The following is a 14,096-nucleotide window of genomic DNA, read 5'->3' on the forward strand; positions in this document are numbered from 1 at the left end:
TTTTGAGGTGTTTTGGGTAGAGAATCGATACATCTATGTTTTTGTCAACTCATCGAATTGCTGAGACTTGGTTCTCTGTGTTCAGAGCCCTGGGGAGAGTCTGTGGTATATAGATGAGGGTTCTTCTCACTGAAGTACAGAAGTCTATTTACATGGGATTAAATTGCTTAATCAACACACAAAGATGAGTTTAAATTAGTTCAGAGTGAAAACACAGGAAAACTACAGGACTATGCCTTTAGAATGAGGGCCAGACAGCAAATCCTCTTGATCCTATCTATCTACCTGTCTACTTTCTAACCTTCCTATCTGCCTGCCATACATGAACCCATCCATTTAGCTACCTCACCTAGCAATCCGCTTATCCATCTACCTGCCCACCCTACCTACCTTTCCCTCTGTCTATTTTTATCCACCAATTCATCTCAGTCATTCATCCTGTGGGTCCATCCATCAGCCCGTTCCTCTATTTCCCCATCTACCCCATCCATCCATCTAATCGCCAGTCAGTTAATCCTCCCACCCACACCAATCCATTATCCGCGGTTCACTATTCTATAAGCGCATGTGTCTTCTTTCTTGAGTGTTAGCTTTCTCTCAATTGTACAACAAAAACTGTAATCAAGGCTTGCTGTGGGCTTCTCCATGTCGTCCCCAGTGAAGCAATAAAATTGATTAAGAGCATCTGGCCAACTTGATCAATGTGAATTCTGATGGGTCTGCTCCTCAGGGCTGGCCATCTCCTCTGTTAAAGGAGGAGCCACTTGGGTGGTTGAAAGTACAGCCTGTCTCTCTAGAGACGTTGTGTGTGTGTGTGTGTGTGTGTGTGTGTGTGTGTGTGTGTGTATGCTGACTATAACTCAGCTGCAGGTGCCAAGTGGCCAGGCACGTTCCAGTTGACAGGAGACATGAACGAAATGGCTTAAAGTTGGAAGTTAACAACACAGAAGACATTTGGGTGGAGGAAGGAAGTGGGAGTTGGTTTTTGGTGCCCTTTCTCTTGCCTGCCAGGTTTCTGGTTGAGGAGTGGAGTCGGGAAGTCCTTGCTCCCTACCCACCATTGCTTCTCACGAGCCTGAGACGAAGCCTTAGGGGATGTGGCTGGCTCATCCCGGCATGCTAGCTAGCAGGCACACAGATTAGAGTCTTTATGAGAGACCAGGGGACCCCCTAGATAGACTACCAAGTCACTCCAGTGGTGTGGGGCTCCTTGATCTGGGCCAAGCTGGTCCCCCAGGAGGGTCTCTGCTTCCCCACCCCCATCTCTCCTGAGTTGACCTCTGTTCTTACAAAGCTGCCCTTTCCTTCCCGCCTTGAAATCTGATAATGAAACTAATACCCAATATTTTTGCCTGGGAGAGAAGCAGGAGGTAAACAGGAAGGCTCGGGGATTAGGGTGTCTCTCCGAGGCAGGGCCCACGGCTGGTGGGAGTTGGGTGACACCTCTTTGTGGACCTGAGAGATCCAGATGTGAGCCACTTTGCCCAGTGCATTTTTCCATCTGTGTAGAGAAAATAAAACAAAGAGAAAAGAAAACAAGCTGTAAAATACTTTGCAGAAGTCTGAGCGTGGGTAATTATCACTTGATGCTCTTTGACAGCCCCAAGGAGGGGCGGGGGTGCTTTTTGATGTTGGCCTCAGAGTTTTCTTTTGTATGACCAGTTGTTTGGAAAGAACCTTTTGTTGCCGTGAGGTGTGCATAGAAGGAGATCGGGCCTGAGCGTTCCCAAGGGGTAAGGAAGGCAGTCCTGCATTCCCAGAAGGGCTCAGAGGCCTGTTGGATGCTGGGCAGCTAGAGCCTCCTTTACAGAGGGGGACACAGGAGTGTGTCTACCTCCATGAAGGACCTAAAGATGCTGCTTTAAGGTCATTCTGTGTGCAGAGGAGGGCAGTGAGACCCCAGCGATCCTTGTGGATTCCCAGTACTGGGCAGGTGCACTGGGTCTTGGGGTTTCTGTTCTTGCAGGAAAGATCTAAGTTCTGGCCTGTAGTTCAGGTCCAGCTGTTCTGTCTGGTGATGCTGGTCATTTTCTCTGGGACAGTCTAGCGGCTGCCGGCCAGGACTCTACTCACTGACTCCTGTGCTAAGCTGGCTGGCTGTTCACTGAGCCTCTTGGAGTAAGTCCTGTTCCTTGTCTTACTGAGTGAGTTCAAAGAGACAGCGTCAGTGTGGCAGCCCTCCATGTAGAGGGTGGGGCAGCAATGCAGCTTCTGTGTCTAGTTGAACTCAATCACCTGGGGACACCTGCTCAGGGACACTTTCAAGGTTCTTGGGAGTCAGATCTGTTCTGCTTCTCGACTGCAGGACAGGCACTGTCTTTAACTCCACCTCTGCTTGTCAGCTGAGTGACACATGGGCACATGATTTGGGGACCGATTCCTGGAAGAACGTTTAAAGAAGCTTGTAACACCAGAGAGCAAAATCCAGAACTTCACAAGTAAAAACATCGTCCCAGTAAGAAACCAGTAAGAGACATTTACAGCTTATATAGTAGAAAAGGCAAACGTTTTAAGCCAACCATGGAGAGAGAAAATTTGGGCCATGGCTTGAATAGGCAAGGCACACAGGGAGATGGAAATGTAGACACGAGGAGACGTACCCCCTCTTCTGTAGTCATGGACACAAGTCGATGTCAAGTCCTGGCCTTTTCCCCTGACAAGTTGCAAACATTCTTTTCTTAAATGTTGATATCAAATGTGTGTGTTGTTATTCTTTTCAAGGGTGTGGTGAAATGAGAGCTATCACTTCCTGCTAGTAGGAGGCAAAGCCAGTTCAGCCTTCCTTGAGGGCAACTTGGTGTTTTCTGATCCAAAGTTAAAAACACGCAGATCCAGAACTTAACTGAATTCTGCCTTGAGGACTGTACTACCTACCCATCATTAGTGAGAGCAGAGCGCTGATGTGCCTGCTCCAAGGTGGTTCAAGGTTTATAACATGGGCAGTAGGGACCAGCCTGGTGGGCCAGCTTTGAAGAGAACCTGCTTGCTCAGTGTGCCTGTCTCAGACTAAAGACCCACATGTCTAAGAACCAGACAATCTTTAAAGATCATATTGACACTAAAAAATGTTTGTTCTGAGAAAAAGGCTACAAGGCTAGAGGCAAATGGGGATGATCTACATTTACGAAGCATACTAAGTAGCCCCACAGGAAGCCCCTATACTCACAGTGACTGGTGAAAACAGGAGTGCACTTCCCCCTTTCTTCCTTTGGTTTTTTAAGTGTACAGCATCAAGCATCATTTCTCTAGAAGTTGCATAAAATGTGTATAGACCATGCAGCATAAAGACAGGGCAGTGAATTCAAGTATCCCTTTGGGGGATGTGTTGGGGCCTCATCCAAGCAAGGGCTAGCTGTGGGCTTGGGAATGGCACTGAAATGACACCCTGTGGATGGTAAGATGGCTGCAGCCAGACGGAGAGGCATCACCTGCAGGAAGACAAGCTGGCCTTGGAATGGGAGGGCCACTCTTACACTTGGCATGCTTCAGAAACTGACCAGAGTTCAGAATAAATGAAGCAGGAGGGATTGGGAAGCTGGGGAGTAGAGCTGAGGCCGGGGAGGGAGTAGGCCTGGCTTGTTAACAGCCTCCAGGGCTATGCTAAATGACTTCGACTTTATCTTTATGGACACCCTCAGATTGATGCTTAGAAATCCCACTCTGGTCACAGTTGTCTCTATGAAGTGACTCCAGGACTCTCCGAAGATGCAAAAATCCCATCCCTTCTGTAAAGTGGCATCGTGTTTCACAGCGCCTATATATCCTCCTGTGTCTACATAAAACCCCTTATTAAGACTCATCTCTAGCTGGGCGGTGGTGGCGCACACCTTTAATCCCTGCACTTGGGAGGCAGAAACAGGTGGATCTCCAAATTTGAGGCCAGTTCCAGGGCAGCCAGGGCCACACAGAGAAATCATGTCTCAAAAAAAAAACCAGTCACAAACCTCATCACTAAATGGCTTATACTGCCCATTACAATGTAAATATTATGTAAATGAATATACTATAATTTTTAGGAAAAATGACAAGAAAAATAATCCATTTCAATAAGGATGCAATTTCCCCCCAGATAATTTAGATCTACACAGTTGTCTGAATCCTGCAGAATCAGGCATCTGGAGGCAGAATGGAGAGGAAGGGGCAATGTGGAGAAGGTGCCTCTGGGTCCAAGTACAGACCTCAGACTTGAAGCTGGAAGTGAGGGTTTGTGGGTCATGAGCAGAGAGGTGATGTGAGATGCAGGACTTAGATCCCATGGGCATCAGGGAAGGCAGGATAAGAACTGACCTCTGAGCTAAGTGCATAGACCAGGGAAGTGGGAGGGCGAGCGACTGACAAGGGGGAGAGCCACAGAGAAGAAAGCAAAGGGTCCTCTGCGGTGCTGGGTGGGGGGAAGGTGAGGGGGCAGATGGCTCAGAGTTCCTGGTGGCAGAAAGAGGAGTAGGAAAAAGGAGGTGAGGGTGGACGGTGCACTTAGAAGCTGGGGCATCTGGGTGTGGCCTGTTCCTGTTGAGAGAGTTCAACACACTTATTTCACCCTCTTCCCTGGAGGCAACAAGTCCATGGTGTGGGAGGCCTCGGCCATGATCCTGTGAACTACTCAACCCGCGTTTATAAGTGCCTTCCAAAGAAGCAAGGAAAGGCTCCCCAAGCAAGCCGCTCTTGCCTGGAGATGAAGGGGCACCTGGGATGGCAGGTCTCTCTGCAGGGTGTCTGTCTTCCCCTTGCCTTGATGGTTTTTCTCTGTTCCCCTGCAGCCTGCAACTGCAACCTCCATGCTCGGCGCTGCAGATTCAACATGGAGCTCTATAAGCTATCAGGGCGCAAGAGTGGGGGAGTCTGTCTCAACTGCCGCCACAACACTGCGGGCCGCCACTGCCACTACTGCAAGGAGGGCTTCTACCGAGACATGGGCAAGCCTATCACCCACCGGAAGGCTTGCAAAGGTAGGTTGTCTTGGGGGCCACGGAGCTCCCTCTCTCCCCATCCTCCCTTTTTTCTTTCTTCTAGTTCCCTGCAAAGTGGAGTAGACTGAGGTGTGCACACATACCCTGCCCGCCCCCTCTCTCTTCTCTCAAGGCCTCCCTGGTATTTGGAGGTGAAAGGCAAAACAAAGGGCCAATGGAGATGTGGCTCAGGGAAGAAAGCAGTAGGTGTGATCCCTTGTGAGAGTGCAGGGCCAGCCTCCTGCCACTTCCCCCTTCGCCTCCCTCCTCCCCAGCGGCTCCTGAGCACAGGTGTGCTGCATACCAGAGGAAAGAGAGTCATGTTCACCCGGGCTTTACTGTTGGGACAAAGGACCCTCTCTTTCTAGCCCCTCACAGACATACTTCTTTGGCTACGTTCGCACTGCCTCCCATCCCACCCCCATCTCACACACACACACACACACACACACACACACACACACACACACACACACACAGTCACAGGGAGGTTGGCAGCTTCAGGACAGAGTCTTAGGAGGAACATCAATCCATTTGCAAATAGCTTTACTCTTTAGGACCAAGTCGGGGGAAGAAAGACGTGGGAGACTGGTTTTGTTCACTGGAGCAAGCACGAATGTTTTAGCTTTCTGCTGTTTGTTTTCTTGTCTCACTGACAAAATGAAGCAAGCAATGGTCACATGACTCTGGGGGTGAAAAGTAGGTCCCCCCTACTCTACAGTATCCATATTAGCCTTTGGGAATTTCTGGGACTAAGGGATTCTTGCTCCTTTGCTGGGGTCTAGGGCCAGGGTATACCTGAACACAAAATGTTTACATTTGAGGGCTTCTGGAAGACAATGGGGTCTTTAGGGACCTTGACTCGGGAGGGTGCAAAGTCATGACAGATAGCTGAGGTGAGGAACTGCAGTGGATGGCCCATCTGGATGCTGCTGAGCCTCTGAATGGAGCAGAGATGGCTTCCTAGCCAGAAATACATGCCAGGTTGGGTGCCCAGGTACAGACTGGCTGTATGTGACTGCATATGTCTTGAGGGATCCAGTGCAAAGTGAAGATACAGGGCTCCTTATGCCAAGATGGCAAAGGATCTCAGAACATCAACGGCAGAGCTTCAGCCAAAGGAGTGCCTTCCGAGCATCGAGCCACTTCTGCTTGTACCGACGCTTCCTTACTAAGCAAACAACGGCAACCCAGACCCCACTGGCTCTGCAGACTCCTCTAGAGAACTCTTGGATTCCCCATGTACAGATGAACAAAGTATCTCTCAGGATGCAGACAGGCCCTCCTTTCACGTCTTTGGCCAATGGTTGCCTTTGCTGGTTGCCAAGAGAACCTGACCATAAAGGTGGCAGGGGCTATTTCCAAATCAGAGAGGGAAAACAGATTCGGGAAAGAATGCTCCAGGAGACTCTGACAATGGGCAGGTAGCCCAGGCAATGAAGTCCAAGGATATTCAAGGCTAGGGAGATGGTTTGGGGGTCTTCGAATAACAGAGTTGGAAGCTGTCCAACTCCTTTGCCTATATCCAGAGTGTCTGCTGTCTCTTTTACAGAAGAAATGGAAGCTAGGATCTCATAAATAGCTGACCAGCACGGATTTATTGCCCATTTGGCCAAGAACTTTAACCTATGTTAGCCAAGTCAGTGGGCGGTCCTGTGCTGGAGGGCAGGAAGGTCCAGGGTCTCCCCAAGGAAGGATGCTTCCTACTTGCTGCCCTGCTGGGTTTTGCCTTTGGGGCAGGGATGCTCAGCTTCCTTCGCCAGCTGAGGTTAGGGGTGGGGCAGGTACAGACAGAGGAGGGGTGCTCTGTGACTTCAAATGCTGGAGCCAGCCCTGGTGGCCGTCTTCAGTTGCAGTCTTGGATATCAGCTGTCCCCAGCCTTGGTGGGAACCCAAGAATAACTTGGAGAGGGAAAGCTGAGAAGGATCCTGGTCAGGGAGAGACTGGAAAGAGTGTATGGAAGAAAGGCAGTGACTTAGGAGCTCCACCCCTTGGTGAGGAAAGAGTGAGATCCTGCGCCCTGATTGGTGAGGAAGAGTATGGTGTGGGAAAAAAAAGGTCTTGCTTCCTGATTGGTGAGAAAGGGCTCTCCTCCAATTAAGGGGCAAAAATGTGACAGAAGAAGCCATCTGATTGGTGGGGAAGGAATCCTTCGAGAGTTCTAGGCCTCTACCTCCTGCCCTTCCCTCCCCAAGTGTTGCCTCCGTAGGAGATGTGGGAACTGTGAATACCCTCTTGCCAAAAATGACCCTGGTGATTCCGACTGGAAGGAGCTTTGGGAGCAGTTCAGAGGCTGCATGGGGACAGAGAGGTGTGGCTCTGAGTCTCTAGGTGAAAATACCTACCCCTCTTCCACCACATGGGACCCTTCTGCCTGTCCTCCAGGGCCACGTGGTTTAAGCATGCATACTTGTTGGTCCCCTGTTTTGTGCTCTTTTGACAGCTTGTCCTTCAAGGAGTCTGGATCTCTTTCCCTAGCCCTAGCCTCTGCTGTACCCCGGAGGAGCCCCATGCTAGGCCCTCACAGGAAGAGCTTCTCTTCTTTGCTTTATCCTAATTTCACAGAGGAATCGGGACAACTGGCTCTCAACTCTCAAGTTGGCTTGGGAATGGCCGTGGGGCCCTCTTTACCCCCTGACTTCTCAGGGTCTGGGAGGGGCCCGGGCAGGGGGCCCGAGGCCACCCATACACTGCTGTCGATTGGCTGGCTCAAGACCTTGTTCAGTGTCGAGCAGGGGTGGACCCAGACAAGAACAGCTTGGAGCAAGGGCATTTGATTCCAAACATTACTATGCAGTCTCCCCATTGGGGAAGTTTCATAGCAACAAATTTGTTGGGGTCTTTCTCCCCTCCCCTAGCTGAGGAGCAAACCGGGCCTGGCAGGGTTGGTGCATACAAAGGGCTGTAATAAACATGCCCAGGGAACAGGCCGCTGGACTCTCAGCTATTCAGAGCGATTTCACAGCGCTGGGCCAGCCTCATTATGGTGTGGGCTGTTGTCCTATACAAAGTCAGATGAGATGAATTTCTCCCCTTTCTCCGCAAAATGGTTTGTGAATGATACTCGTCCTGGAATCTGTCAAAAGATGGGAGTTTTTGTTTACCATCTGACTTCTTTATGGACTTAGCAGGCACTTTCTTTTTAGAGCCTGCAAAGAAGACGTTGCTATTTAACCACCTCAGCCGTGCCTCCATTGATAACAATATTAATTTATCATTTTCCCGAACCATCTGTGATGGATAAAGACATTCCAGGAGGCTCCCGTGAACCGAATTGTGATGAGAATTAAGAAATTAACCACCACATCCAGCTTCCCCATCACAAAGGGCCCTCGTTCCATGTCACTGAGCAGCGGCCTGGTCTTCCCGCTCACTGCCCTGCCCCCTTTTCTCTTCTGCACTGAATGTGGCTGAAAGAAGGCTGCTAAGACATGCATGCGTGTGTGCGCAGTGCGGAGCCTTAGAAAGATGCAGTCATTAGTGGGACCAGCCCTGCCCTGCAATCTTGACCGCTCCCATCAACCTTTCTTCCTGCAGCTCTGCCAAGGGTTGGTGGGAGGGGGAGAAGTGAGAACCCCAGTCCAGCTCCCTCTTGCTTCTTGGGGTCACTATATGGAACTGTCTCCCTGGCCCCTCTCCACCCTTGGTTATTTTTCCTTTGGATTTTTTTTTCTTTCCCTTCCTGGCATCATAGGCATCTTTTTTACCCAACTTGTCACTCTTGGTTACATGTGAGGATTACCTGGGATGCTGTAAAATGCCACTTGGGCCCCACCCCAGGGATTCTGGTTTCATTAATGGGCCCATATGAGGTGGAGACAAGCTGGCCTTGGAAAGCTCTCCAAGGCTGAGAACTGCCAGGGCAGGGGTTGGTCTATAGGAGATAAAGGTGGCAGGGTGCTCTCGCCTTGGATCCAGGACATCCCCAGGGGAGACCTAGTTTATTCCTTTGAGGGGAGAGATTACTAATTGATGAATTCAGATGTTTTAAAGACTGTTTTGACGAACACTTGGAGGGGGCACTTAAAGGTCTTTTAATTTTAAATCTTGCCAGGTGAGACATGTGTGTCATTTGTGTGTCACTTGTGCATCTGTGTACTTAGACCTGGCCAACTGAGTCTCAGCAGAGCTAAGTCCCCCCCACACCGCTCTTTCTGATTCCATGGCAGTGTCCACTCACCCTAGCAAAGTATTAGGTGTCTATTCTCCCCCTTTCTGGGTCCCTCATGACAGTTCCATGTTCCATAATTTGGGTGGTCCAGGGAGAAGAACTTTTACCCTCGGAGTCAAGAAGATAATCAGTGCCTCTCTCTTAAAGCATGAAGGTCCCTATCCGCAAAGTGGCCTCCAATTTGCAAGGAGTGAAAGAGCAGCTCAGATCCTGCAGCCAGAAGAGAAACTGCAGGAAGAGCATACCTCAGCATGGTCCTATAGCCTTGCAATGCTCTCTTGGGGATGTGACAGTCAAGGCTCCAGCTACAGGCATGGCTCATGTATACTGTCCAAGGCCATCGGGCTAATCTCATGGCACCTTAAATCTCAGTCATCTTACCTGTGGGATTCTCTTCAGGCTTCTGGCCACTGAGTCCCTTTCAGCTTTGACATTCCACATTCTACCTGTCATTCTTTAGGACTCAAACATCTTACCTCTCCTTGATTCAACGGGGGTCATTCTTTATAGCAGTGTGTTTGTGATTAAGAAGAGCCAGGAAATACGGAAGGGTGATTTTGTTCAGAGGTCGGGACAGATGACAAGCGTCCTTGATCCTGTGACTCACACTCATCCCGTGCAGTATACCATGGGGAAACCGTATCCCTCAGCCTAGCACTGGTGTGCACTCCCTAAAAATCTTTGCTAGCCATCTCTACCCCGCTGCCTTCTCTCATTCCTAGACCCTACACAGACATTCCAGGGGTTCTCAGTGCTTGACCAGAAAAGACCCTGATCTTTGAGTTCCCCCAAGTTCTTGGTGCTTCTGGGCATGGCAGTCAGAGCGCTGAGGATATTTGACTTGGCAGACAGTCTTTCCTTGGAGTTTCTGCTACAGAACATCAGGTGGTCCTAGTGTCCAGCCTCCAGGTCAGGGCTCAGGTTTCACTTCTGGGTGAGGCGTGCTTCACAGCCTCAGCTTTCCTGGCTGGAGATGGGCAGAAGGATCCATCCCTCCTCTTAGATTGTATAAGTCAAGGAGAACAGAGACACCAGAGCCCTCACAGCTTCAGTAGGCATACAAAGCAGCTCTTTTGCTATTTGTTTTCTGTCCTTATTTAATTTGATGACCCAGTGGGTTTCATTAGGGCTGCTTATATGGTCCAGTATGAGGGGTATTTACAGGGCCTAGGGTCCTTACTAATGGCTATATTGCTGAAGAAAACTGCTCTCTCCCTTCCCCAATGACAATTAATTATTTAAAGCTACTGGGGGAGGGGTGAAGCTTTGTGAGCCCCTCCCCTTAGTTACCAAATTTGCCTGCATGTCTTAGGAGGGGTGTGTCCAGGGATACTCTGACTTCTCCCAATGACGGGATGTTGACAGGCCGAGTTTTGGGTTTCGAGCCATAAATCACAACCGTTGTGGTATCAAAAGTGCAATATCAATGCAAATTCAATGCCCCATTCTGTTCTGTCCTCCCACGCTCTTCCTACAGCTCCTGCACTCTCTCTGCTCCATCTCTGATGGAGATCCCTGAGTCACCGAAAGGGTGAGAGAGTAGTCCCATCCACGGCTGAGGACTTAACAGTTCTTATTCTCAGCAGTAAGGCCAGATAGGAGTCTCTGCAGTCCTCACTGCCAGCTGCAAAAAACGATCCTCTCTCACCGAAGCTCACTAATCTATGGGTACAAATATAATTATTTAGGTGGTAATTTGACAGGCATGTCCTATCCATTTAGGCTTGCCCTGCTCTTGGTGTGGCCTAGCTCTTTGGTAACTGGCCTCTCCGCCAAAAGGCTCAGTGTAGACTCTATGACTGATTCCCACAGGGCTGGACAGGGTCCTAAGGATGTGCCCTGGTACTGTGGTTGCACACTGCCCGTAAAGGATTTGCACGCTTCGGAAGCACAGATGATGAATGAGCCCAGCGGCAGGATGTGCCCAGCAGCTGCTTGTGGAGGCTCAGCGCAAAGGTGGGGACAGCTGCAGACAGCCAAACACAGTGTGGAAAGTGCCACTTGGAAGACGAGGCTGCATCTGAGGGCTGCCTGCCTGACCACACTCCAGCATGCAGTCCACCAAAGCCTGGCCTGATCCTCATCAGACTGCTTGTAGCTGTCCTAGGTCAAGTGCCCGGGCTGGACCTTTCTTCCCATCTGCCGTCCTCTCAGTCCAAGCCTGTGTGCGCCCTTGCAGAAACAGTGGCACTTTGGGAACATGCTAAGGACCTGTGTTTTTCTCCTCAACTGTAGAACAGGTGCAGGAAGACGACTGTTCGCTAGATCGCAGCGGGTCACAATAATCCAGTTTAGAATTATGGGCTCCTCTCCCCGTGCACTTCCTGCCGTCTGCACCTTGATCTGAAAGTGTCAGAGAAAAAGCAAGGCTATTCGCCCTAAAACACTGATTCCTCAGTGCCTTGTTAGCAACTGTCGTGGGGAGGGGAAAGCCTGGCTTGAAGGAGGTTGACACAGACAGCTGAAGTGAAGACTGGGGATTACTGGAGATGTCCACCATCGCCCCACCCCCACGCCCCATTAGCATGGAGTGTGTGGCCTTTGAGCTTGCTGTGACCCAGGATGTGAGGGGATTGCCATTCCCATCCCCTGCCTCATTCTGTCCTCCAGATGCACAGGACGGATGAAATGGCCTCTCCCCAGAGGAGAAGGCAGCAGCTTGGCTCTGAAATGAAAAAGAGAAAAAGAAGCTAATTGTGAGGTGAGATGAGGTGAGTTATATGGAAGAAATAAACAGTTGGGAGAGAAAGTCAGTGAAGGGAAGCTTTCTATGAGCCCCTGGGGTGGGGTACTTAGAAGGGACTGGGGTGAGAGGAGAAAGCAGAGAGACCAGCAGTGCAGGCAGCCCCAAAGTCATGAGGCAGCTGAGCGCCTGGTGGGCCCTTGGTCAAGAGGAAGGGAGAGAATGCGAGGCAAGGCCGCCTTACCAGCATCTGGCAGGTCCTATCCTCAAAGCATGGGAAGCTAACGCAAAACCAAGGACAAAAGCAAAGAGGGGATATTGGCAGTCACAGAAGCTCCTTCTGCCTCTGTGAGGGTGCTCCCCCACCCACCCACTCCTGTCTTCCCACCATGGCATTCCCCTGCGCTGGGGCGTTGAACACCCTCAGGCCCAAGGGCCTCTCCTCTCACTGATGTCCAACAAGGCCATCCTCTGCCACATATACAGCTGGTGCCGGGGGTCCCTCCATGTGTACTCTCTGGTTGGTGGTCCAGTCCCCAGGAGCTCCAGGGAGTCTGGCCAGTTGACGTTGTTGCTCCCTCTATGGGGCTGCAACCCTCCTCAGTTCCTTCAGTCTCTTCTCCAACTCCTTCCTCGGGGATCCTGCGCTCAGTCCAATGGTTGGCTGCCAGCATCCACCTTTGTATTTGTCAGGCAGTAACAGGCTCTGTCAGCAAGCACATCCACAATAGCATCCGGGTTTGGTGACTGAATATGGGATGGATCCCCAGGTGAGGCAGTCTCTGGATGGCCTTTCCTTCAGTCTCTGCGCCATACTTTGTCTCCATATTTCCTCCTGTTGAGTATTTTGTTTCCCCTTCTAAGAAGCACTGAAGCATCCACACTTTGTAAGGCAAGCCACTGTGGAGAAACAGTACTCACATGTTCCGTATCCCGTCAAGGGTGAGCATCGTGGTGGGGAGAACTCTCGAAGAAGTGCAACAACCAGAAGGCAAAAGATCCAGTTCAAAGTGGGCAAGAGATTTGAACAGACTCTTCCTCCAGAATGGGCAGATGGCGAATAAATCCGTGAAAAATTAGCTGTTCACTGGGGAAATGCAAATTGAAATCACACTCAGATCTCTCTCATTGAAAATAAGAAATATGAGCCACTTAAAAGTTCCGCATGCCTGGCGAGGACAAGGACCTCCTGGAGCCATCACGCACATAGCAGCTCGGTGCTTCCCTGAAAAGTGAGACCCAGGCCTGTCATAAGACCAGGGTCCCGCTCACAGGCATTTCTCAGGAGAAAGGAAAATGTAGGTAGGCCCTGCAAAACAAACAAACAAACAAACAAACAAACAAACACCAACTGCATACAGATATCTATAATGGACTTATTTGTAATCATCTATTGCCCCAAACTAGAGACAACCTCAGGGTGTGTCAGGAATACATCCCCACTGAATAAGACTGCTCAATGTTACAGCAGAGAAACGAACTGATTCCTGTGCCGCCACAGATAAACCAGAAATGAGGTTGGCTACAGGCGAGAAGTTAGGGTCAACAGACGACAGACCTGGCAATCCCATATGCATGTGTAGACAATGTAAATACTGTATAATTTTGGGATAAGACATTTTGCAAAAGGTGAAACTAGATGGAATGGGGGCTGACAGCAGAGGAAGAGATTCTTGAGAGAGCTGGGCAATTCTGAACCGCGATAGAGGTGGTGATTAAGTAACTGGCATCTGTGATAAAAACCTGTAGAAGTGCACAGCAAAAAAAAATAGTGGATTTTATTCTGTGCACATTATAGTAACAGGGGTTTGGATAGATGGCTCAGTGGTTAAGAACACTGGCTGCTGCTCTTCCAGAGGTTCTGTGTTCAATTCCCAGCAACCACATGGTGGCTCACAACCATCTATACTGAGATCTAATGCCTTCTTCTGGCCTGCAGGTATACATGCAGATAGAGCACTCATATACATAAAATAAATAAATCTTCAAAATTTATACTAACAAAGGATGAGATTCCTTCCCTGGAGCTGTAGCTTGGGTGTGTCCCCAGAGGTAGTTTGGGTGTGTCCCCAGAGGTAGTTTGGGTGTGTCCCCCAGAGGTCCACTATCGGAAGCTTGATTCCCTGTGTAGCCGTGGTAGGCACTGTTGAACCTTTTGTTTTCCCCCCTTTGGTTTTTTTCAAGGCAAGTTTTTCAGTGTAGTTCTTGGCCTGGAACTCACTCTAGACTGGCCTGACCTATAATTCAGAGATTCACCTGCCTCTGCCTTCCGAGTACCGTGATCAAAGGCGTGTG

The 14,096-nt window shown here is 50.0% G+C and overlaps 1 protein-coding gene across 2 annotated transcripts in view; it reads left to right on the forward strand.

Moving 5' to 3' along the window:
* Positions 1-14,096, forward strand: part of Ntn1 (netrin 1) — a 191,445-nt gene that overhangs the window by 118,773 nt on the left and 58,576 nt on the right. For both annotated transcript variants that reach the window (XM_029483605.2, XM_029483604.2), the window contains exon 3: positions 4,758-4,946. In XM_029483605.2, the coding sequence (XP_029339465.1) occupies positions 4,758-4,946 (189 nt within the window). The remainder of the gene's footprint in view (positions 1-4,757; positions 4,947-14,096) is intronic.

This window comes from Mus caroli, unplaced genomic scaffold (genome assembly GCF_978045245.1).
Source record: "Mus caroli unplaced genomic scaffold, Mus_caroli_1 scaffold_13, whole genome shotgun sequence".
Taxonomy (NCBI): Eukaryota; Metazoa; Chordata; class Mammalia; order Rodentia; family Muridae; genus Mus; species Mus caroli.